General features: G+C 38.4%; 1 protein-coding gene across 1 annotated transcript in view; it reads right to left on the bottom strand.

Annotated features, from left to right (window-relative positions):
* Positions 1 to 20,578, bottom strand: part of FSIP1 (fibrous sheath interacting protein 1) — an 80,626-nt gene extending 60,048 nt beyond the window's left edge. Inside the window, exons 1-9 of the mRNA XM_061463365.1 lie at positions 20,451 to 20,578; positions 18,860 to 19,049; positions 17,873 to 17,971; positions 16,309 to 16,481; positions 14,704 to 14,788; positions 11,947 to 12,045; positions 7,176 to 7,276; positions 6,305 to 6,409; positions 819 to 983 (exon numbers count right to left, since the gene is read on the bottom strand). Coding sequence (XP_061319349.1) covers positions 819 to 983; positions 6,305 to 6,409; positions 7,176 to 7,276; positions 11,947 to 12,045; positions 14,704 to 14,788; positions 16,309 to 16,481; positions 17,873 to 17,971; positions 18,860 to 19,049; positions 20,451 to 20,576 — 1,143 coding nt within the window. The 5' untranslated portion in view covers positions 20,577 to 20,578. The remainder of the gene's footprint in view (positions 1 to 818; positions 984 to 6,304; positions 6,410 to 7,175; positions 7,277 to 11,946; positions 12,046 to 14,703; positions 14,789 to 16,308; positions 16,482 to 17,872; positions 17,972 to 18,859; positions 19,050 to 20,450) is intronic.
* Positions 20,579 to 22,858: the final 2,280 nt, after the last annotated feature.

Here is a 22,858-nt window from a genome sequence, read left to right as displayed (position 1 = left end):
ATTCAAAGAGATATATCCCTTATACACTTGCAACTGAAAACAAGGTTTTGACAACATACACTGTTTACAGAGCCTCTGATATACCTGTTCTGGTTATAAACTGTAAATTTTACAGAAGTAAATGAGATTTATGCAAATTAGTGCAAAATAGGAATTATGGTATTTTATTATATGCTCCATTATAACAGGGCATTATAACATTACCAGGGCAGAGGATAAATAGGAGTTTTCTATGTACAAAATTCAAACAATCATTTCCCAAGGCTAAGACCCCAAAGGTTCTTACTGCTGCTGGTAACGGAAAAAGACAAAGGCCATTACAAATAAGGGAAACACAATTTCAATACATTTTCTAATCTTTAATATTATCAGCAATTGCTTCATCTTTCAGATCATAAGTTAAGAAGCACGTTTGGAATCCTGAGGTAAGAAGAAAAATAATTCTAATTCCCAAAGATTAATTATCATGGGTAACGTGTCACCATGCTGACAAAATCACTGAGGCCCTCATATAGGGAAAACCATCCGAGTTACCAATTCCTGCATATGAACTATTTTCTTGCAAGTGTGGACTCAGAAAATGTTAAAAACAAGACAGTCTTTGAATTATATACCAACTAAAAATACTAACATATCATTTTCTGGTATGATTTCTATAGGTAAAGATTTCACTTCATCCTTTCACACTTATTTTGAGAACAAATAGAAGATACTAAAGAAAAATGCAAAAAATACAAATACGGACACATAATGTATTTTCACTTACATCAGATCTCAACACACACTTCAAACAAGAAATCTGAAATTCTGTAATATACCTGATAAATCTGGCTTGGAAGTTTTGAGTGAGAGCTGGAAATAGTTGAAAAATCCCTATGAGATAATAGCGCTTGAAGCTTAATGTCTATCTCCTTTAGGTCATGAAGTTCCATCAGGTCAGGTATGTACCCTTCTCCTGGTGCTTGGCAGCCAGATGATACATCCTCCTATCGAAAGACACAGAAAACATTTAATCATCATTCCCAAAGACTTGAAAGACAGTTACACATCAAGTGTATTTATTTTTCAAATCAACCATACTAAGAATAAAACGTAAGTTTTCATACATTTTAGTATATAGCTGAAACCTGCCAAATATTCATGTACTTAGCACTCAAAAGCAGATATAGGCAGAATAGAGGCATACATTTTTTCACCTTTAGATATAACCAAGCAGCAAATTAAAACGGACTTAAGAATTAAATATATTTAATTTTTAGAAAGCATATGCATTTACATGCATTGTTCAAATGTAATAGGAAAACAGACTTCTGCTGTTTAGGTTTACACAACCTTATTTACTTATTTCTGTGAAAGTCCAAAGCCTGCATCTTCACTAAATAGCCACTCTAAAAGCCCTGAAATAAAACTGCTTAAAAGCAAATGTTTTGCCTCCATGCCAGCTGGCCACAAAGCAATCAGACAGTTCCCAATTTCCCCATCTGTTCTGAAGGTTATATGACTCCCTTGATCAAGTTCTTGCACAGTCAAGAAAGGCATTTGGATAGTGAACCCCTTTTTCTGAAGGATGCACCTCACTTTATAGCCCCTTAGCCAAGTCAGTTGAACCTTTAAAATAGTCTCACATCATGCCATTCCTATCATAGCTCCCTTCCATGGATGCAAACTCTGCCCTTGTTGCAGTTTCTGTATTTGTTCAACATAGCAGCCTCAACTTCCTTTTGAAGGAATAATTGCTTGACATGGTCTAACTTGCATATAGATCATGTTGTCCACTGCTGCACAGCAAGCATCACTGTCTGATGCCCACATGAAAATCAACTTAAGAGTGCTGCGCTTCTTTGCAAAATAGTGCACAGAATAGGGATAAAGACAAAAGCATCTGGCACATGTGGTTCCACCAGTCCTAAGATAGAAAACACAAAGAACATGCTGCTATAAGCTCACATTTTCCAATGCTAATACTGAAGTGGAGAAGCACAGCCCTCAAATTGCACCAGGATTGTCTTCAACATCGTCCTGAATTACTTTTGTTACACCTTGCATCTCAGCGCTCCTTGTCTGCACACTTATTCTTGAGACACCATATTACAGCTTAAATCCAAGGAACTGTACAGATAGTTGACCATACAGCCAACTTGAGACATCAACTATCTTTTGCTTCTAAAAAAGACAAATCCAAGTCAAAACCAGGCTTGGAATGAAACTGCAGACATTGATGCCATGGCAGAAACCACCTGGAGCCAAATCTCAAAATGAGGGTGTGAGATCCAATACAAAACTTGCAATGTATCACCAAAGAAGAAAATTGGCCATCCACAGGAAAGCAAAGGCACTGCTCTGAGGTGAGTAGCTGCCACCTTTCTAGAGCCCCAGTATGTTATCACAAGAAACACTGGGAGAGACAAAAAACAGTTCTTTTACTGTTTGTGATTTATGTGGCTTTTTCCTCTTGATTGCAGTTAACAGCTGACTAACAAATATGTATATGTGCTCCTAGTACAGACAGTTGCATATTATAAATAAGCTTGGCCCTCTTAACTCAAATGAGCTCATGTTCATAAAGAGATGCAGGTTCCCCACAGCAACCTGGCACTCCAGTCTCATACTCAGGGAAGTAAGTCTGCACAACCATCATTCAGTGGGAAGGACATTAGCAGATTATGTCTCTGTCCTGAGCACAAAGAAACACCGGACCTTAGAAGGGCCAAGCAGGGATGTGGGATAGTATTACTGGTTTCGTTTTCCTAACAGAAGAGGGCCAACTTCCCCTAAGACTGCAAATTCTGTCTTGCACCTTCCAGATTAGTCCTCTGGCTATTCAAGCAGTAGTGTCCACAGAAAAGGAGGAGACACCAGCTTCCAATTATGATACCACTACTATGAGGTCACCTCTGGTTCATCCCCATTATCGTAAAGGATATTAGTTACAAAAAGAAAAAAAGAATGCCCCAACACCAGTCACAAGTTATCTCCATGCCACGTAAAATTTAAAAGATAATTAAAAAGAAGACAGAGTCATCTCTTCTGTGAAACAAAATCAGTTCTTCTAATGCTTTCTCATACAAGTATGACAACACAAGTAGCAAGCCTGACTGGACATGACCTGACTCCAGAAGAGCCATGCAGAAATATCTCTAGAAGCTTGCCAGCTTTGTCGAAGCATCTGTTCAGGTGAGACAGTGACCATCATAGGTAACCAATGTGGTACTACACTGATGTCATGTTAACCACCCCTAATCCGACATTGAAGGGCACAGTGCAAACACACAGAAATGACTCTACAGGAGTCAGTCAAGCTGCACCTGGGCTCACTAGCTACAGCTCACTGTTTGCATCCCATGCCATCATATCCCAGTGCTCCAAGTAACCAAATTACTCTATTAGTCACTTTATTCCAGAGTTAAATGGACTCACACATTCTCTTCTGTATTTGCAAGATAGCTTTGCCTGGAAAATAAACTTCTGTCCTGCCAATGTTTCCTGTGTATTAACTCAGAACAATACTTTTATAACAGCACAGTCAGTGCTTGTGGAACATCTGAAACAAACTATACCCCTGCAGCTTTGAAAATTAGATTAGCATGAATATGTACTTCTAAAGTATTTTAAATACTCATAAAACACTTTTTTAAAAAAGTGAGAAATACTGCTTGGATATTTGACATATTTAGTAGTCCAAGTCAAATTAAGTTGATTTAACCTGATCCACATTACACTATACAGAGGAATTCATACAGCATAGCCAGATCTGCCTTGATTGATAACCTCCAAAACACTACTTTAGCCAGCGTGGTTGCATCAGTTTTGTAAAAGTTAGTAAGAAATAAGATGAAAGTAGCCATCAGCTGGACAGTTACCTGGACCCTCTTGAAGCGGTCTAGATTACTCATTACCTGATAATTTCCTCATGATCTTTCCTATAGAGCTGCCACAGGAAATGCCTCACCCATAATAAAATTCAAATGTGAGACACAACAAATTCATCTCCAGACTAGACACGTTTAAGTAACTAAACCTTTCTTTTATTGTACTTTGGTTTTAGATTTAGGAGCTGTTTTCTTTGAAGAGATGATCGAGTACAGACTAGACTAACCCATAAATCACCTTTCCCATTCTTGTCCATTGGTCAAGAAGATACAGCAACACACATCCTGTGATCTATTTAATATCTGATATAAATAGTAAAACCTCTATAGTTTTATGTCCTCACACTGAAACACGTCCTTGATGAGGAAAGAACAGCCACAACGCTCTCCCTACGGTTTCTTCCTATTAGACTGCATGAAGTACTGTTACAGCTGAACAGTCTGTCACCCTTACACAGGATTCTAATGCCAATCCTGCTGCAAGCAGATCTTTTCCAAATGCACAGACAAAAGATTAACTAAATTATGATCAAGTGAGCTTTAACTTCATTCTTCTAATACGCAACAAATTCAGAAGTACAATAAAAATCAACTCTCCCAACCAGTAGGTGAACATTAGGCCAAAGAGCCTTCCACTGTATTGTTTTGAGTGCTAAACTATGTCAGCTAAACCAAATACCTGTGCAACGTTATTAACTGATGAGTATTTTACACACATAAGTAAGTCAATCTGCAACCTCAGCATTCATGTCCAAAAATAAGTAAGGTTTCTATGTAAAGTGCAGGAACAAGTGTCAGGCCAGCAGGAAGACTGGTATAATTTTACAGAAGTTTTTCATCTCATGAGCATAAGCACTTAGCATGGCTGATAGTTTTAAACCTTTACATACCAATGATCAGCAAAGGTTATGTTTCTGTGCTTCTACATTATCTTACTAACTGTGAATGAACAGTTACTGTTAAAGTACTGCACATTATATAATCTTAGTCATTTGACCATCAGGTTTTCCCGACTTATACAGACTCCTTAACTTTATTTGACCCACAAAGCTCTGAAAATGACAAAACACAGTGTATATTTACTAGTTCCCCTAGAGTAAAGGGAAAAGTTTTGGACTACAGAGTGAATGAGTTTCAACCTAGAAATCACACTGAAGTTGGGTAAATTACAGATTTGTTTAATGTTCTGAACCATGGGTAAGTTAGTTCTCCATTTCCATTCAGATGAAGAAAATCCTGAGCTCCAACCTTACCCCATGTCTGAAACGGTAATTTATGAAGATGGATTTTAGACACATTTTTAAAAACAGTAATGTAGAACATCACCTCTTTGATGTCTTCATCACCTTATTAAAAAATTGTTTTTAAAAAAAATACAGGAAGAGACAATTTAGAAAACTAAATTGCATTTGCCTTTTTTTCTTTCTTTCACACCTAAGCTGTTATTTAACCTACTGAAAAATAATTTACTCCAGATCACTTTAGCTATATAAATTAAACTGAAACTAGGCTTTGGATATACTTTGTTCATTCTACACAGAGTTCACATCTTTCTTCTTAGGTACTGTGATTCAGTGTATACTTATAAATGCTGTGGAAAAGCTCATAATATTACTATAGACTTAATGTTCATTTAAACGTAAAACAAATTAGAAAGGTCACCGAATTTCTTTACACAACACAAGCATTTTCCCCAATATTTCTTCTTGTTTATTAAAATGCAGGTTTCTTTAAGTATTATATCAAGCTTACATAGAGGATATTCATTCTATGAAAATACATAACTTACTATATAATGTTGAAAAGTGCTGTAAGTTCCTAGTATGATTCATTTTTCTACCCAAATTTTATCTTCCCATCCTGACAGCCTTATGATTACTTCTGTGAAACACAGAGCCCCAAACACTCCTTCACTGTGATATTCCCCTCAAAGTAGTATCAGATAAAGGGCATCTCCTAGTAACTACAAGATCAAAAGACTGTTTGATGTCTTCACATCACTGGGAATCATTCTGAGGCACAGACTCTCCTAGAAGCAGTAACACTTTTTTACCCTGAAGAGTTTTTCTGAAATGGTTGCTGACCCCTTTACCTGAAACTACAGCACTAGCCACTCAGATTGATAGGCCATAACTTCACATTTTATGCAGAGAAAATAGGTCATCTTTTTCACCAAGTGTCCTTCTGAGGCTCCTTCCACCCATGTCTAACTTTCAGGTTCTATTGCTTTTCTGAGGCCAGGCATGTCCAAGTGTTAGTAAAATTAACAAAGAAGCCAATGAAAATTCATTCTTGAAGACAAAAGAGCAATTGGATTTGTCCAGCTTTTGTCTCATAGCTCAGTGATTTACTTCATGGTAGGACTAAAACCAAGTCAAATTTAGATTTACCATAAAAATAAGCCAAATAAAGAAGAACAGCACAAATTTCCATACCTCAGGACCTTGCAATTCAATTCCATCTTCTGTGTCTTTCAGTAGTTCAATTAGCCTTTTTCTTTCTTCCTCAAGCATGAAATGGTTTCCTGAATCCTTTGCTAGCTGAAATATTTAAAAAAAAACAAAAACAAACAAAAAACCAAAAAAACTTAGAAGTCCATTAGCTCACACAGCACCAAAACAAAGTGCTTAAACTCTGTGAAATTAACATCCAAATCATGCTTATTCCCATAATAAAAATTATCACTCTGACAGAAAAATCTAGATGCCTACATAAAAACTGATAATTTTATAGTCGTTTTTGACATAGCAGCGGGGTGGATATTTTTTACTAGATGAAAAAGTATCACAGCTACTAGAACTTCATAGAAAAAAAAAAAGTATGAAAATCAAGGCATCTATTTTCTGACAGAAAGAAGTCTTCTGTAAATAACAGTCCCATGCAGGTTATACTTCAGCAACCTGCATACCTATTCCTTAACTATGCTTAGGAGCACCTCCTTTAACTTAATAGCAAATGCACTTAACAAAAGTCTTAGGAAATATTTGCCCTCAAAACTAGCTATGTCCAGACACAAACAGAACAATTCAGTTTCCAATACTCTTTAGCAAATACACAGCAGTATTATCCCCACCAACATAAGCATCCAAGATGAGAACTATCTTATAGAATACTCTACCATAAGCAACACTTTTTAACAGCAAGATTTTTTCATTTATGCCTAATTAGCTTTTAATGTTCCTGACTCAAAATAAAAACAAACAAAAAAAAACCCACAAAAACAAAAAACTGGTTCCAGAAGTATTTACACAATATTTTTAGTTAACATTTAACAAAATGTCAATGATTTTATGTGTTAATGCTTACCTCTATGTTCTTTTTAATGAAATCCTTATTATTTTTATTTTTGACATGCATTTTTTCTGGTTCATTAAGAAATTCATTTATTTCTAATTCACTTGGATAATCTGAAGTTTGAGGAAGAAAAGTTGCTGTGTTATAATTCCTTTTCTGATTCAATGACAGTCGTAATAACAGCAATCCCATCAAATCTTTAACAAAGTGGATAGACAAACTTTTTATATACTGTTTTCATTATTTATATAAACAATATAGCTAATTTAAAACATAATTATTGTCAAAATCTAATCTTATTTTAAGCTTTTATTATATGAGACCATTCAATGTTGCCAAAAATACTTTGGATTTCAAACCTCAAAAATGTTAAACATGGTGGCTTTAAAAGCCACAGCATTCTTTTGAACCCTATCATTGTTTTAGTTTTATCATCCATATGAAACCAGACAATAATTTTTTTGAAAACCACAGAAATATTTGGAGACATGTCAAGTACATTTTTTAAAATAAAACAGCTGAAGAACAGATGATATAGTTCATATTATAATACAGCTTATAAAACAAATTTTGTTTTAAAATAAACTTGTTATAGACCTGAAAAGCTATTACAGCCATGATACTCTGACAACATCATATGTATGGTTCTTTCCAACAACAGGGTTCTATCCATCACAAAAATTAGAATGCATTCTGTTTTTCAGAGAGTTACCAGTTTTAAAAAAGCAATTCCTTTACAGACAGCAAATATTTATCACATTAAATAACCAGTCTAAGCAAATATAACCCACTTCCATGTCTCAAAAACTGCTTCAAAAGTAGGCATAATACATTTTGCTCTTCTGGGAAGTAGAGATTTGAGAAAGGGCTGTGCTATTTGCCTACAAAAACCCAAAATTAAGATGTTTGATAATAGAAGATAGGCTATGGAAATTTACATGGAAATAACCCTTGTTTAGAGTGAATAGATTGCAAGCAAACTCCCAAAGGTATGAAATAAGTTCCCTGCATCTTTTTTTACACACTATGGACACAATGGGTTTCGGAAGCCACTGCTGTTCTGAATATTGGTAATGAAGCCTGTTATTGCTATTCAAGGACACTCCAGCACAACTAGGAAATTATGAAGGTGGAAGTTAAGAGACAAGATTCCTTTTAAGGGAGGAATGAAGACACATGGTACGAAAACAGAGATACCAAAAGCACAGCCCTGCTCCAACCCAGTGTGAAAAAAAACACTTAATAACACAAAGGTAAAAGTCACATTATAGTAGACTAAGTGATAAAACTGTAAGATAGCTACAGTCCATGTTTAAAAATTGAAACATGCAGTCACATTTGAAAAAGTACAAATATCCTGTTGTCATCAACGGTTCAACCTTCAGGAAGATGTCCTTGTCATCTTAGCCAGTAACCAGGAAGATAGATTCCTTCTGTTTACATAAAATGGTAGTTGACAAAGAAATAAACAATTGCAGCTGACAGAATGGCAGCTGAAGCTACTCTTCTTATGTCACAACACATGTGAGAAGTTACTCAACCATACAAATTTGAATGTCAAATAGGGAAAGAACAGAGGCAGAAAAGCAGAATTCCATTTTGAAGTGTTGGACATACTACCCTGCTACCAGAATTTGAAAGCTATACAGGGCATTTAAAACAAGTGATTCCTAGAAGAACCAGCACAAATGTCCGATTTTTGCCAGAAAGTACCTAATCCATAAAAGCAATGCAGCTTCTACAATAATCAGCATAACAAAATATAAAATTAGTTTGTTTGAAGATTTAGGTTTGTCACAACATCTAGATAATTTCTCCTGGAAACAAACAAAAAAATAATTAAAAAAAAAAAAAACAAACAGAACAGTTAAAACTGTATAAAGCACCACTCTTAATTTGTAGATAGTTTCATGAATATAAGCCTATTAATGAAATTTGCTGTACCTTAGAATAACAGCAAAGACAAGTTTTTAAAGGATTTCCATGAAGAACCAATGGTACACTGTATAGTGAATCATAGAATCATAGAATCGTAGAACAGTTAGGGGTGGAAAGGGCCTTAAGATCATCTCGTTCCAACCCCCCCTGACATGGGCCTCACACTAAACCACGTCACCCAAGGCTCTGTCTGACATGGCCTTAAACACCGTCAGGGATGGAGCATTCACAACTTCCCTGGGCAACCCATTCCAGTGCCTCACCACCCTTACAGTAAAGAACTTCTTCCTTATATCCAATCTAAACTTCCCCTGTTTAAGTTTTAACCCTTCTCTTATCACTACAGTCCATAACAAAGAGTCCCTCCCTGGCATCCTTATAGATCCCCTTCAGATACTGGAAGGCTGCTATGAGGTCTCCACGCAGCCTTCTCTTCACCAGGCTGAACAGCCCCGACTTTCTCAGCCTGTCTTCATACGGGAGGTGCTCCAGTCCCCTGATCATCCTCGTGGCCCTCCTTTGGACTTGTTCCAACAGTTCCATGTCCTTTTTATGTTGAGGACACCAGAACTGCACACAGTACTCCAGGTGAGGTCTCACGAGAGCAGAGTAGAGGGGCAGGATCACCTCCTTTGACCTGCTGGTCATGCTCCTTTTGATGCAGCCCAGGATACGGTTGGCGTTCTGGGCTGTGAGCGCACACTGCCTGATCATGTTCATTTTCTTATCGACCAACACCCCCAAGTCCTTCTCCACAGGGCTGCTCTGAATCTCTTCTCTGCACAACCTGTAGCTGTGCCTGGGATTGCTCTAACCCAGGTGTAGGACCTTGCACTTGGCATGGTTAAACCTCATGAGGTTGGCATCAGCCCACCTCACAATGTGTCAAGGTCCCTCTGGATGGCATTCCTTCCCTTCAGGGTATCAACCGAACCACACAGCTTGGTGTCATCGGCAAACTTGCTGAGGGTGCACTCAATCCCACTGTCCATGTCAGTGACAAAGATGTTGAACAAGACCGGTCCCAACACCAATCCCTGAGGGACACCACTCGTTACTGGTCTCCAAATGGACATTGAGCCATTGACCACAACTCTTTGTGTGCGGCCATCCAGCCAGTTCTTTATCCACTGAGTGGTCCACCTATCAAATTGATGTCTCTCCAATTTAGAGACAAGGATGTCATGTGGGACAGTGTCGAACACTTTGCACAAGTCCAGGTAGATGACGTCAACTGCTCTACTCTTGTCCATCAGTTTCGTATTCTCATCATAAAAGGCCACCAAATTGGTCAGGCAGGATTTCCCCTTAGAGAAGCCATGTTGGCTGTCACCAAGCACCTTGTTGTTTTTCATGTGCCTTAGCATGCCTTCCAGGAGAGCCTGCTCCAAGATTTTGCCAGGCACAGAGGTGAGACTGACTGGTCTGTAATTCCCTGGGTCATCCATTTTCCCCTTCTTGAAAATGGGGGTTATATTTCCCTTTTTCCAGTCATCGGGAACTTCACCTGACTGCCATGATTTTTCGAATATAATGGACAGTGGCTTAGCAACTTCATTCGCCAGCTCCTTCAGGACCCATGGATGGATTTTATCAGGTCCCATGGACTTTTGTATGTTCAGGTTCTTAAGATGGTCTCGAACCAGATCCTCTCCTACAGTGGGCCTAAGATCTTCATTCTCACAGTCCCTGAGTCTGCCTTCCAAGACTTGGGTGGTGTGGTCAGAGCATCTGCCAGTGAAGACTGAGGCAAAGAAGTCATTAAGAACCTCAGCCTTCTCCAAATCCAGGGTAGCCAGATCTCCTGATAGCTTCCGGAGAGGGCCCATGTTGTCCCTAGTCTGTCTTTTCTTTGCAATGTAATTATAGAACCCCTTCCTGTTATCTTTCATATCCCTAGCCAAATTTAATTCTAACTGGGCCTTAGCTTTCCTAACCTGGTTCCTAGCTTCCCGAATAACATCACTGTATTCTTCCAGGCCGCCTGTCCTTGCTTCCACCAGTTACATACCTCATCATTTTGCAATGAAAAAGTTCTATAAACCTGGATTTAAAAATTTTTCTTTGCATGCTGACCAAAATGTTTTAGATAAAGTCACAAGCAAAATTATTCTATCATTTGTAAAAAAAAAAATAAATAAAAAATAAAATAAAAAGAAAGAACTGTCACCAGTCCACTTAGCAACCTTGCTTTGTCTGATTTTATTGGCCTAGTCACAAAGGACAAGTCCTCGTTACCCACCCATTGTACAGAGAATCATAGAATAGTTAGGGTTGGAAAGGACCTTAAGATCATCTAGTTCCAACCCCCCTGCCATGGGCAAGGACACCTCACACTAAACTATCTCACCCAAGGCTCTGTCCAGCCTGGCCTTGAACACCGCCAGGGATGAAGCATTCACAACTTCCCTGGGCAACGCATTCCAGTGCCTCAGCATCCTTACAATAAAGAATTTCTTCCTCATATCCAGTCTAAAGTTCCCCTGTTTAAGTTTTAACCCGTTACCCATTGTCCTGTCACTACAGTCCCTAATGAAGAGTCCCTCCCTGGCATCCCTATAGCCCCCCTTCAGATATTGGAAGGCTGCTATGAGGTCTCCACGCAGCCTTCTCTTCTCCAGGCTGAACAGCCCCGACTTTCTCAGCCTGTCTTCATACAGGAGGTGCTCCAGTCACTTGATCATCCTCATGGCCCTCCTCTGGACTTGTTCCAACAGTTCCATGTCCTTTTTATGTTGAGGACACCAGAACTGTGCACAATACTGCAGGTGAGGTCTCACAAGAGCAAAGTAAAGGGGTGCATGTTTTTTTGCCACATACAAACTATATAATTAATAAAGCTTACCCTGATTACACTGGGGTTTATGGCTATCATAACCTTCTGGATTAATTTGTGTGTGAAATACTGAAGTATGTCTTTCTTCTTCCTTGGCACAGGAGGGACCTGGAAGGAATATTTTCAGTAAAATTTAAATTGTATTTAAAGAAGATCTATTTTCATGTACAGTATAATATAAGACCTCACATATGAAAGTTAAAGAAATTTATTTGGATAAATTATATAGCCACCATATTTCTCAAGAAATAAAGAAGGGGAAAAAAATGTAAGGTGTCTCTCATGAATAATTACACTGTTTCCTATGTCTGGTTTGGGGTTTTTTAAACTACTGCCCACCGAGGATAAAAAAGTACATTCTAGAAGATACAGCCCAAGGCCCTAAAGTTCAAAAGCCTCTGCAGACATCATGTAGCAAGTCATCTACAATTCAGAATGAGAATAAAGTATCCAGGTTTTCACAGCTGATGTCTGCCTGTGCATGAATTGTTAGACTTCTAAGTGGCTTTAGTCAAGGGTATAGCCAAAAAAAAAAAAGAAAAACAAAAACCCAAAAAAACCTGTTCAAACATCCTAGCATGCAAGAGTTGTTTCACTTAAAGAAAAAATTCAGTCATGATATTGATACATATTAACTGGAAGTGCAAAATAGGGCATTAACTTGGAGTCTATACACTTAGCACTTACAGCGAAGGACTTGTATTGCAAAGAAACATATATTTCACATATGGAAAGAACAACCAACATCCTGTAATAACAGAGTTTAATGGACTCAACCGAAAGTATGATTTTGTTGCACAGAGCACCGGGAAATTAATTTAAGGCTATTTAATTAACTCCTGATTTAATTTTCTGCCATGAGTGTGTCAGAGGGGTTTTTACGCCTGAGGGGCTGGGACACAAGTTATTAATGATTTTGTACCCAGAACCTGTGTTTGATTTCACAGCCACATTAAAAGCTATAATTAAACAGCTCCCCTATTTAATTTATTTAATAGGGCTCTTTATCAAATTCAAGCTCTGAAAGCCAAAATAGATAAAATGCATTCCATTTCAGTATCAGCCAAAGCAGCTATCTGGGCATTCATTTAAATAAATGAATAAATAAACAAGACCTGAAAAGTAAGGCATCAGCATGTCACAGAAAATTCAAGATAAAGATCAAGCTGGAGTATAAATATAAATCTGAACTGTGCAGAGTTTTCTCAGTAGTGCACACTGGAACCCATATGATGCACATGATCTCTACAGCAAGGAGTTACCTTTGAAATAATAGGGGAATTGGAGCAGGGAGTTCATTAACAACCATATAGTCTTGCTTGCCTACTGTTTTTTACTATACCCTGACATCTACTGGAGACTTTTTCAATATCTCTCATATCAAATTCAGTGTTCTTCCCTAATAGCCCAAACTTTAGCATAAAAATAAAAGCAGGTTACCTTATAATAATAAGCTTTGCTGAAGTGTTTTACCCACACTTGCTACCCTTATTATGCACATATTTCCAACATTCAAGCTGAGATTCTTGCTCAACAATAATCATTTAGATCTCAAATACTTATTCTCTCCCCAAAAAGTAAAAAAGACAGGATGCACTGCAATTCTGTTTTCTTTCAGCAAGAAACCCTTTCAATCAAGGTATACAGGTGCAGGACAGGATGTAAAATGTGTGTGTGACTGACAAACCTCTGAGAACTACAGCACCAAGACAGAGTATTCAAACAGCAATTTTTCCTAAATCCACTCTTGGGTAATTTTGACTTGGTATGTTCTTGACAAGCTGAGTCTGATTGTGCTCCTCCTGCCCAACCAAGACATTGTGAACAGAATGCCTACAGTTTGTTCCAGCTTCTCCCTCAGTAAGTCCAGCCACAGAAAGAAAAAGGACATTTTAAAATAACAATTTTTTTTTTTTTTCAGGTCCCTGTGAGCAGGCACATTCTCTTCATATTCTTGGAAAAAAAATACTGATACTTCAGAACGTGCTTCAACCACTTGCTTCAGAACTTCAATAGAAACTGTGTCCTTCTAACTCAGAAAAAAAAGGATGCGTAAATAATCTAACTTTTCTTACCATACTCTACCTACAGTTTTACATTATTGGTATTCACTACAATTTTGAGTGCACTCAGTCTTTTTTGTTATATATCACATTCCACATTTCTGTTTCATTAACTATTTGTTTACTTTTTCTTGTAAAGAACTCAATCCTTCATTAGTCCCTTGTCTACTTTTAATGCAGCTACAGAATTTGGCAGTTGAGATGGAAATGATTTTACTAAAAGACTAAAATGCAAAAGTTCATTCTTAGCAGTGTGTTCACTTCCACTTTGAATATTTTTGTCTTTATTGTCACATCATAATACAGCTCAGAAATTATCTTAACAGACTTCCTGGCCTTTTCTCCTTGAGAATCTTCTCTTAGCATATCTTTAACGTAGCTTCACTTTTTAAAACTGCCATCTATCCTAATTTTATTTGCCTAGAATTTTCAGAAAAAAAGCCAATTAAAAAAAAAAAAAAATCCAAGATCAAGCTTCATATGTAGTTTCCATTAATAAAACAAGCCTGATGTTGAAGTACAACATCTACATTTGTGATAATGCAAAAATTATTTCATTTAAGTTTCATATATTCCCTTGATGTACTCTTACATGTAAATATTATTTTATTGTAAAGGTTTGAAAGCCTTATAGTATCAAAAAAAAAAATTATCAAAATATGGGATAATTATAACAGGGTATTTTCTTCTCCTTCTTACTTACCAGCTGTATCCTGCCATGGTGAGATCAAAGCTAAAAAAAGTTTTGTGTTTTCTATCTCTTCATGGCTTTCAGTGGTTCTGATAGACTATTTAAAAGAAATAAAGAAATAAAACATAAATTTACAGATACATGCATATATTTACATAAAAAAATACTTGAAGGCAAAATACATTGTCAGGTCTAATGAACTTCAGACCCTATTAAAAATTCCTTGTCCTATGGCAACATTTACTGACTATTTTATTTATTTCTTAAGACTATGTCGTGGTTTAAACCCTAGCCAGACAGCTTGTTCACTCACTCCCAGTGAGTGGTGCTGGGCGGAGAGCAATCAAGGCCCCACCCCCGGGGCTCTCCCCTTCCCCGCTCCCAGAGGAACCGGGAGGAGGATCGAAAGAGTGCAACTCCCACGGGTTGAGACAAGAACAGTCCAGCAAACAATGTACAACACAAATCACCACTGCTACCGCCGCCGATAACAATGATAAGAGAAAATAACAAGGGAAGAGGATACAATACCACCGGCCAAGAAACGAGTCCCACCCGGAAGCCCCCATCCTTCCAGGTAACTCCCAGTTAGCCCGCACCCCAGGCATGACGTGCTGTGGTATGGAATACCTTTTTGGCTAGCCTGGGTCAAGCGCCCCGTCTCTGTTTCCTCCCGGCTTCCCCTCCTCCCTGGCAGAGCATGAGCCTCACAAAGTCCTTGGTCAGGGTAAACATGACTTAGCAACAACCGAAAACATCGGTATCACCAGCACTGTTCCCAGGCTGGAAGTCAAAACACAGCACTGCACCAGCTACCACGAAGGAGAAACATGACTGCTACTGCTGAACCCAGGACAGACTATCAGCCTCTCACAGCATCTCATGAAGTTATGATAAAGGCATGGTAGAATTTTAAAGCTTCATGTGTTGTCTTGTATATGGAGACACATTTTATAATACAAAAGTTCTGTAATTTATACATGGCTTTGAATCCAAACCCATTGAAACTATGAGATGCAGTCAAACCAACTGCAATTATGCCTTTTTTGCAACTGACATTTGTATTCATGTAAATTATACAATACTTAACCACAGATGAAATACTAACTCATATGTTTCAAGGCTTAAATTGACATCCAACTGCTAGAGAGCAGGATAGGAATAATGTGAAGTAATTTATGCTATATGGTTCTTACACCTTCTTCAGAGGGCATCTCTTTTGTTCGGTAACAGACAATACTGAAATAGATGGGCCTAAGAAAAATCATACTAGAGGGGAATAAACGCTTTTAAGTCTGGGTTCACAAACATTACACACTACCATACCTGCAACAAGCAAGCTCAAGTAAACCACACCTAGACAGCTGCATATTTGGCTTTTGGTCATATCAGTTTTTAATGACCATGGCCTTCTTTCAAAGCCTGTTGGCAATATATATTAAAACCTATTCAAAGTTACTTTTTAAGATCTATTTCTTCACTTTACACATACAACTGTGAGTTATTTAATAAAATAATGTCTATGAAACATAATTGTTAGACACTACTTTAAGATATAAAACTATCTTACTTTGTACTAAGTACAAACTATTTACAAAATAATCAGAACATTCTAACCTGAAGCTCTTCCCAGAGCTTTGCCCTCATTTCTTTGCCTTGTTTTTTAACTTCTCTCTCCTTAAAATGTGTTTTTGCCAGTATTGTGTCAAGTTCATTCATTTTCTTTATAGCTGCTTGAATCTGAGGATCTACATCTGTTTCTTCAGGATATTCCAAGTTGGAAGAGTTTGCTGTAGAATGCATTTTAAATTAATTTTAGCTTGAAGCATTTCAACTTTTTAAAAAATGCAGAAAAATAAATTCAGTTCGTTTGATTTCAACCATAGACAAGAGTAAAAATACTCTCAAGCACATATGTCTTTCTTGCTTCTAAACCTGTTTATAGCATGGAAAAACACAGAAGAAGTCTTTGTAACAGAACACTGAATCGCACTCTGAACTCTAGCAGCTGGGTATAGGGGGAAGGGAGAAAGAGCCCCCTGCATTTTGAGCAAGTGATTTGATTCAAATTTATAATAGAAGAGTGATATCTCCACAGTATCAGCAAAAATCACAAAAAAAAAGCTTAAAAATAAAAAATAATTTCCTCAGCCTGACTAGTAGAATACATGATGAACTGTCATTCACTAAAATGAATCATTCTGGGGTTAAGAGAGACTCTGTAATATCTCTACTTTTAAATGTTATTGAAGTTTCAGTCTTGAGTTATATCTCAGCTAAACCAGATTCTGATACTGGTTCTAGAAAACTGTTGTTTTGAAAAACAGAAATGGTGAAATATTATGGATGGAAACTGCAATTATGTGATTAAAATAGATTTTTGTACTATCTCATTTTTTCTTAAACATGCAGTTTACAATTTCTGATCGCTTTTTAGCTTTTCCCCTTCCTATCGCATTCTCATGCTCTGCCCTCTTTCCTGGTTAAACTTAGCTTCCATAGCAAGAATAAAGGAAACAACTGTAGCACTGTCCCTATCCCACTGACTTCCAAGTTTTGGAGTCCTTTATTTTTCTAATCTTTTGAGGTCAAATGCTTTACACATCCATTCATCCCAAGCCTTTACTGTAATGCATTGGTCTACTTTATGCCATAAAAGGAGATGAGTGACACAGCAAGGGAGAGCTATAAGAACCTAACTGAGCTCCAGGAAAGCCCCAAGGGCAGAAGCTGAAAAAAGAGCATTTATTTCAAGTGGCCTGAACCCAGCAAATGGATTTGACCTGAAAGTCCTGAGTGAAGCTTTGAAGTTGAGCTCTATCCCACTTCTTTTTTGAAGAAATTAATACTATGTTAGATCACCAGTACTGCTGCACTAGATAGATAGAATCACCCCTGAATTCTGCCTTATTAGATTGACTGAATCTATGTAAAACTCAAATACTACCATATCATTAAAGAAAGTGAATATCCTTTAATAAAATAATCTTTAAATAAAGAATTCATCTGACACCTCTTGAATATCACAAGGTACATACATTTTCAATTTGTTGTATTTCTTTATAACTACAGAATATACACACAAATACACCATGGTCCCGAACTCTGAGAAGCATTAACAAGTGGAAGGGGAGCAGAAGTTTTATTGCACTGTTCACTTTATACACCTGAAAAGTAGTACCTGCTTTTGCATTACTTAGTTTTCCTTGGGAAGGTTCACAGAATTTTAAAGTCTTTATTTCAGTGCAGTCGTCTCCAGAATCTGAGTTAGAGATACATCCTGAAAAACATAGGAAAAAGCCTTTCACCAAAAAAATACATGTGAAACAACGTTTAAAGATACTTTTTGAAATGTTAACAATAAAGACACCAAAATATATTTTTGCAATCCAGAAAGCCTCTGTATGGATTACTGTTTAAAAAATTATAACTACTAGCGTACTAGCACTCACGTTAAACACAGAAACAAGAATCAAGGCATTATTTTTACTGCAATTCTGCCATGAAATCTTATCTAACCTTGAAGAAGGTATCCAAACTTTTGTTTCACATACTGACCTTTTCTATTTTTAAAGAGTTGGAAGCTCTAGAAAGTTTATTTATTAAAATTTATAAAATCGTAATAAAGAATGCCATCTGAAGCATTTCTAAAACTGCTTTCATTATAATTAGATACTGCGTATTTGTATGTAAAGTATGTTATTAGTATCAGCATTGTTCAGTTATTAAACACTATAAATTACAACCATAATTTCCAGGGTTTTGGACTGGTGGACCATTATTAGGATACAACATTTCTAACAAGTTATCATGATTTGTGTGAAAAGTTTGATAAAAACACCTTACTGAAAACATCTCCTAAGATGGTTCCATAGGACACATGCAGATGGGTTCTCCTGACCTTTTAGGCCATGACTAAGGTGCATATCACAGCTTAGATGCCACAAGACATATATTGTGGTGGTAATGGCAGTAATAACACATTTATTTCAAAGATGCATTCAATATAGTGAAGAGAAATGAAGGTATGAATTTTCACACCTCCTTCTCTTCTAGAATTTTATCGATTTGCATCCTCTTTTCCCACCACCAATAGAATTTTACCCGAACTATACAAACATTGTATTTGGTTTAGCCACAACACAAGAAAGTGAAAGTCATTCCACACCTGACAGCTCCTTATGATTCGGTACACATTTCTGAAGAAAGACAGTTGTACTCTCCACCGTGGTTCTCTGATTTGTTCTTACTTCCTTGACATCAGATTTCTCTCTGTTATCACCTTTGTTTTCTTCTGGACAGCAGTGTTCTAAACTGCCTCTTTGATGACTACCAGGCAAACTGACAGGTGAATCAACCTATGAAATGCAAATTAATTGTTATCACAAAACTGCAAATATTCTGGGGGGAGAAAAATATAATCACAATAATCACATACTATTACAAAGGCTAACAACAATTCTATACAACAATTCTATACAACACTGCACTGACTACTAGTCAGGCTGAGGAAATTATTTTTTATTTTTAAGCTCATTTTTTCTGTGATTTTTGCTGATTCTATACAGTACTGCTTTTAAGTACTTCTTAAATGAAACAACCATTTTCAGATACAACACAGAATTCTGTTTCTTAGATATCACATTGATTCTCAAACCCATCATTCCACAAAATGCCAGATTTGGGGTTGGCAGGCTAGGAAATGATTTCAAAGGTTTATGCCATTTCTGCTGCAGCACAGGGTAGAGTCAACCAATTAACAGCTTGTGTGTACAACAGCCTTGTCTATTCCCTGACACTATGGGTCCACTGCACCAGGTAGTAGCCAAACTTTCCTCATAGTTTTTTATAGTCTTTGAAGGGCTGAAAAGGTTATGTTTATTTTATCAGCCTCAAGAGGCAGAAATTTTCATGCAACAGCCTAGGTCTGAATTTGGATTAAGAGTTACCTGATGTTAACTTAATACCCAATAGTGAACCTATAAAAAAATATTTTAATACTTCCGTGAAGCATCCCATTCTACAGACAGGTGAACAGAGGGACACTACAATTGGACTAATCTTAATTAAAACAATTCAAACCTGTAATTCCAAAGACCCACTTCCTACAGCCCAACAACCTTATCACATATCCTGTTCCCAAAATTAAGTTAATCCCCAATATTAGTTTTTTCAGAGGACAGATGTTTTCTGTTAAATCCCTGGAGCTTACATATTTCTTGGAACACCATGAATTTTTTTTTTTATTTGATTCAAGCATATCCTGATAGCACTTTATAATCAAAAATTCAACTTGTGAGGATTGCTCAAATCCTTTCTTTTAATAGTAAATTTAATTTTTATCCCAGCTTAAATTTAAAAGCACAAATGGGATGGAAGTGAAACACAATTTCATGGCCAATGCATCAACAAGCCTATAGCTATGTATCTATGCATTATTGACAGATTTTCTTTAAAACAGTATTTAATAATCTGATTAAACATAAAGAGAAAGACAAACCAGTTTTCCAGGTTGCAGTGCTGAATAGCCCTTTTTGTGGTGAACATAAAACTAACACAGATTCTGAAAAATGAAATTAAACACCATTCCATGTAGGCACAAAGAGCAGCCCACATTCATGAGCTTTCACATAACCCCTTAGCACGCCTGCAGAGCCCAGGACTTTATATGAAGAAAAAAAGGCAGAATCTTACTCCTTTAGCATTCTAGTAAGAATTAGATATAGGGTTTCTAACCTAATGAAGGTGAAAAGAATTACCTTAGGCAAATGTGGCTCTGCTGTTGGTAACTCCATAGATGTATTTAAAGATCTACAATTAGGATAAGCTCTTGAACCAGATGCAGGCCTTGGTATTTTATCCAAGCTCCCCCTTTTAATATCCATTGAGACCTAAAATTGAAAAGAAAAAAAAAACACCACCTTCTAAACTATCAGTTTTATAAGAAAGCAACACAAACACAGTAATATTCCAGATGTAGATTACACAAGTTTCAAATCCTTTCTATCAATTCAATGTTCAGAGTATAAACTAGCTTGCTACTAAAGTATACATTTATTAATATATGTGCAAATATACATTTATATTATCAAGCCAACCAAAGTATTTGAATGTGCATACTGTCATAGAACTTTAAATGGCTAAAATCTTAAAAGTAGTCTCACAACAAAGGAAACCTCCTGGCTCTTTTTTTTATTATTATTTTCTTAAAAACATGGGACTGCAAAAATGTGCGTCAAGAAAAGAATGAGAATATTTTAAAGACACCTTGAACATATCAAATAAAGTGACCAATAGTCTTTTATATTCAGCACTTCTAAACAGTGGGAGTTCCCAAATCCAAATGATCACGTTTCCTGCTTCAATTAAAATTTGAGTTTAAACAATAGAAAAGCATGGTTCTCTGCAAAAAACTGTGTGAATTTACAGGAATTAGGTATCTGAGTACCGGTATTTTTCAGAAGGCCCAAATGAATACAACTTCTTATTGCAGTACAAGAAAAAGTACAAACTGAGTCATGTACACACATCAGATCAAATAATGGTTTTGGGTTGAAAGGGATCTTAAAAAACATCTAGTTCCAACCCTCCTGCCATGCATAGGGATACCTTCTACTAGACCAGATTGCTCAAAGCCCCATCCAACCCTGCCTTGAACACTGCTGAGGATGGGGCAGCCACAGTTTCTCTGAACAACCTGTGCCAGTGCCTCACCTTCCCCTCAAGGGGAAGAACTTATTTCTTACACCTAACCTAAATCTCCCCTCTGACTGCTTGAAGCCATTCCCCCTTGTCCTGTCATTATATGCCCTTGTAAAACATCCCTCTCCAGCTTTCTTATAAGCCCTTTTTAGGTACTGGAAGGCTGCTCTAAGGTCTCCATACAGCCTTCTCTTCTGCATGGCTGAACAACCCCAATTCTCTCAGCCTGTTTTCACAGGAGAGGTACTCCAGCCCTCATAGTACCTTCGTGGCCTTCCCACGCATACCAAAGTATAAAGGAGTGGGCAGAGAAAAGTGGTTCACTTCAACTCATAGATCCCAGGCTTACCTTGTGGAGACAGGCTGATTCCGGAACAAAAACCAACCAACCAACCAAGCCCATACAAACAACCGCACGCAAGACACACTTATCTCACGGGAGGTTTCCCGTACCGGCAGGCAGGTAGGTAGGTAGGTAGGCAGCCCTTTCCTGCGCTTGAAAGAGGAGCGCCGGGAGCTGCTTCTTCGGGCGTGCTGCCCGGCAGAGCCGCAGCTCCGGCCACCCCACCTGAGGCAGGTAGGGCTGGTGGAACCCTCCTCGCCCGGAGGGACTGGCGCGGCACCGCGTTATGCCCCGGCACCGCTGTGTCCGTCCCACCTCTACCGCGGGAGGACGGCAGCGCGGGGGCGCCGGAGCTGGCACAACAGCTGTCTCCGCCACCGTTCCCATGACAACCAACGCGCAGGGCTCTCGCGATAATTACAGGGTTCCGCCTTGGGGCGGTACCATCGTCTGGACGGGTGCCATGGGGACGAGTTGGTCTTAGCTTATTCTCAAGGGGGCAGCTATAATCGAGCTCTTACTTGTTGACAAAGTCTGAGCCACCAAGATAACCTCACTGAAGCCTCTCCTCTCCGTCTCTATGCTGATAAATGCTACAGAGAGAGAATCCTTTTCCTCCCTCCTCCCCCACAGATGGTTGGGCTGTACCGGGTCTGTTGCCGGGGCGGTGGGAACGCGGCGCCGCGGCTGGAGTGTCCCTGTCTGTGCGGCGGGTCCGGGCCGAGCAGCGCCGGGCAGCAGGAGGCTGGGCCATGGGAAAGGGAGAGCCAATCCCAGGTCTCCCCGCCAGCGCCCCAGACTGTCACTGGGGCGCAGGCAGGGCGGCGGCGGGCGCCCTGCCGGCAGGTTTCGGTGTGCTGCCGCAGGGGCCCTCGGCTGCCTGGACCCGCGAGCGCATGTAAGGGGTAAGGAGTCTTGAAAGATGGGTCGCGTTTAGTAGGTGGGCGCTGTCAGCGGACTAAGTAGCATGGCAGGTACATAGCTGAAGCCTTGGCTTTTCCTAAACCTCGTTGAAACGGTGGGTCCCCGGCAGCTGGGCAGTTTGTAGCGGGTGTCCTTTGGAGTCCGCGATAAAACCTGCCAGCCGGGGTATTGTAGACATTAGTTGCAGCCATTTTAATT

The sequence above is a fragment of the Pezoporus flaviventris genome, unplaced genomic scaffold (assembly GCF_033815535.1).
Source record: "Pezoporus flaviventris isolate CSIRO_AGI_PZ_B2104156 unplaced genomic scaffold, CSIRO_AGI_Pfla_v1 ptg000036l, whole genome shotgun sequence".
In the NCBI taxonomy this organism is placed as follows: Eukaryota; Metazoa; Chordata; class Aves; order Psittaciformes; family Psittacidae; genus Pezoporus; species Pezoporus flaviventris.
This window is presented reverse-complemented; position numbering and strand designations above follow the sequence as displayed.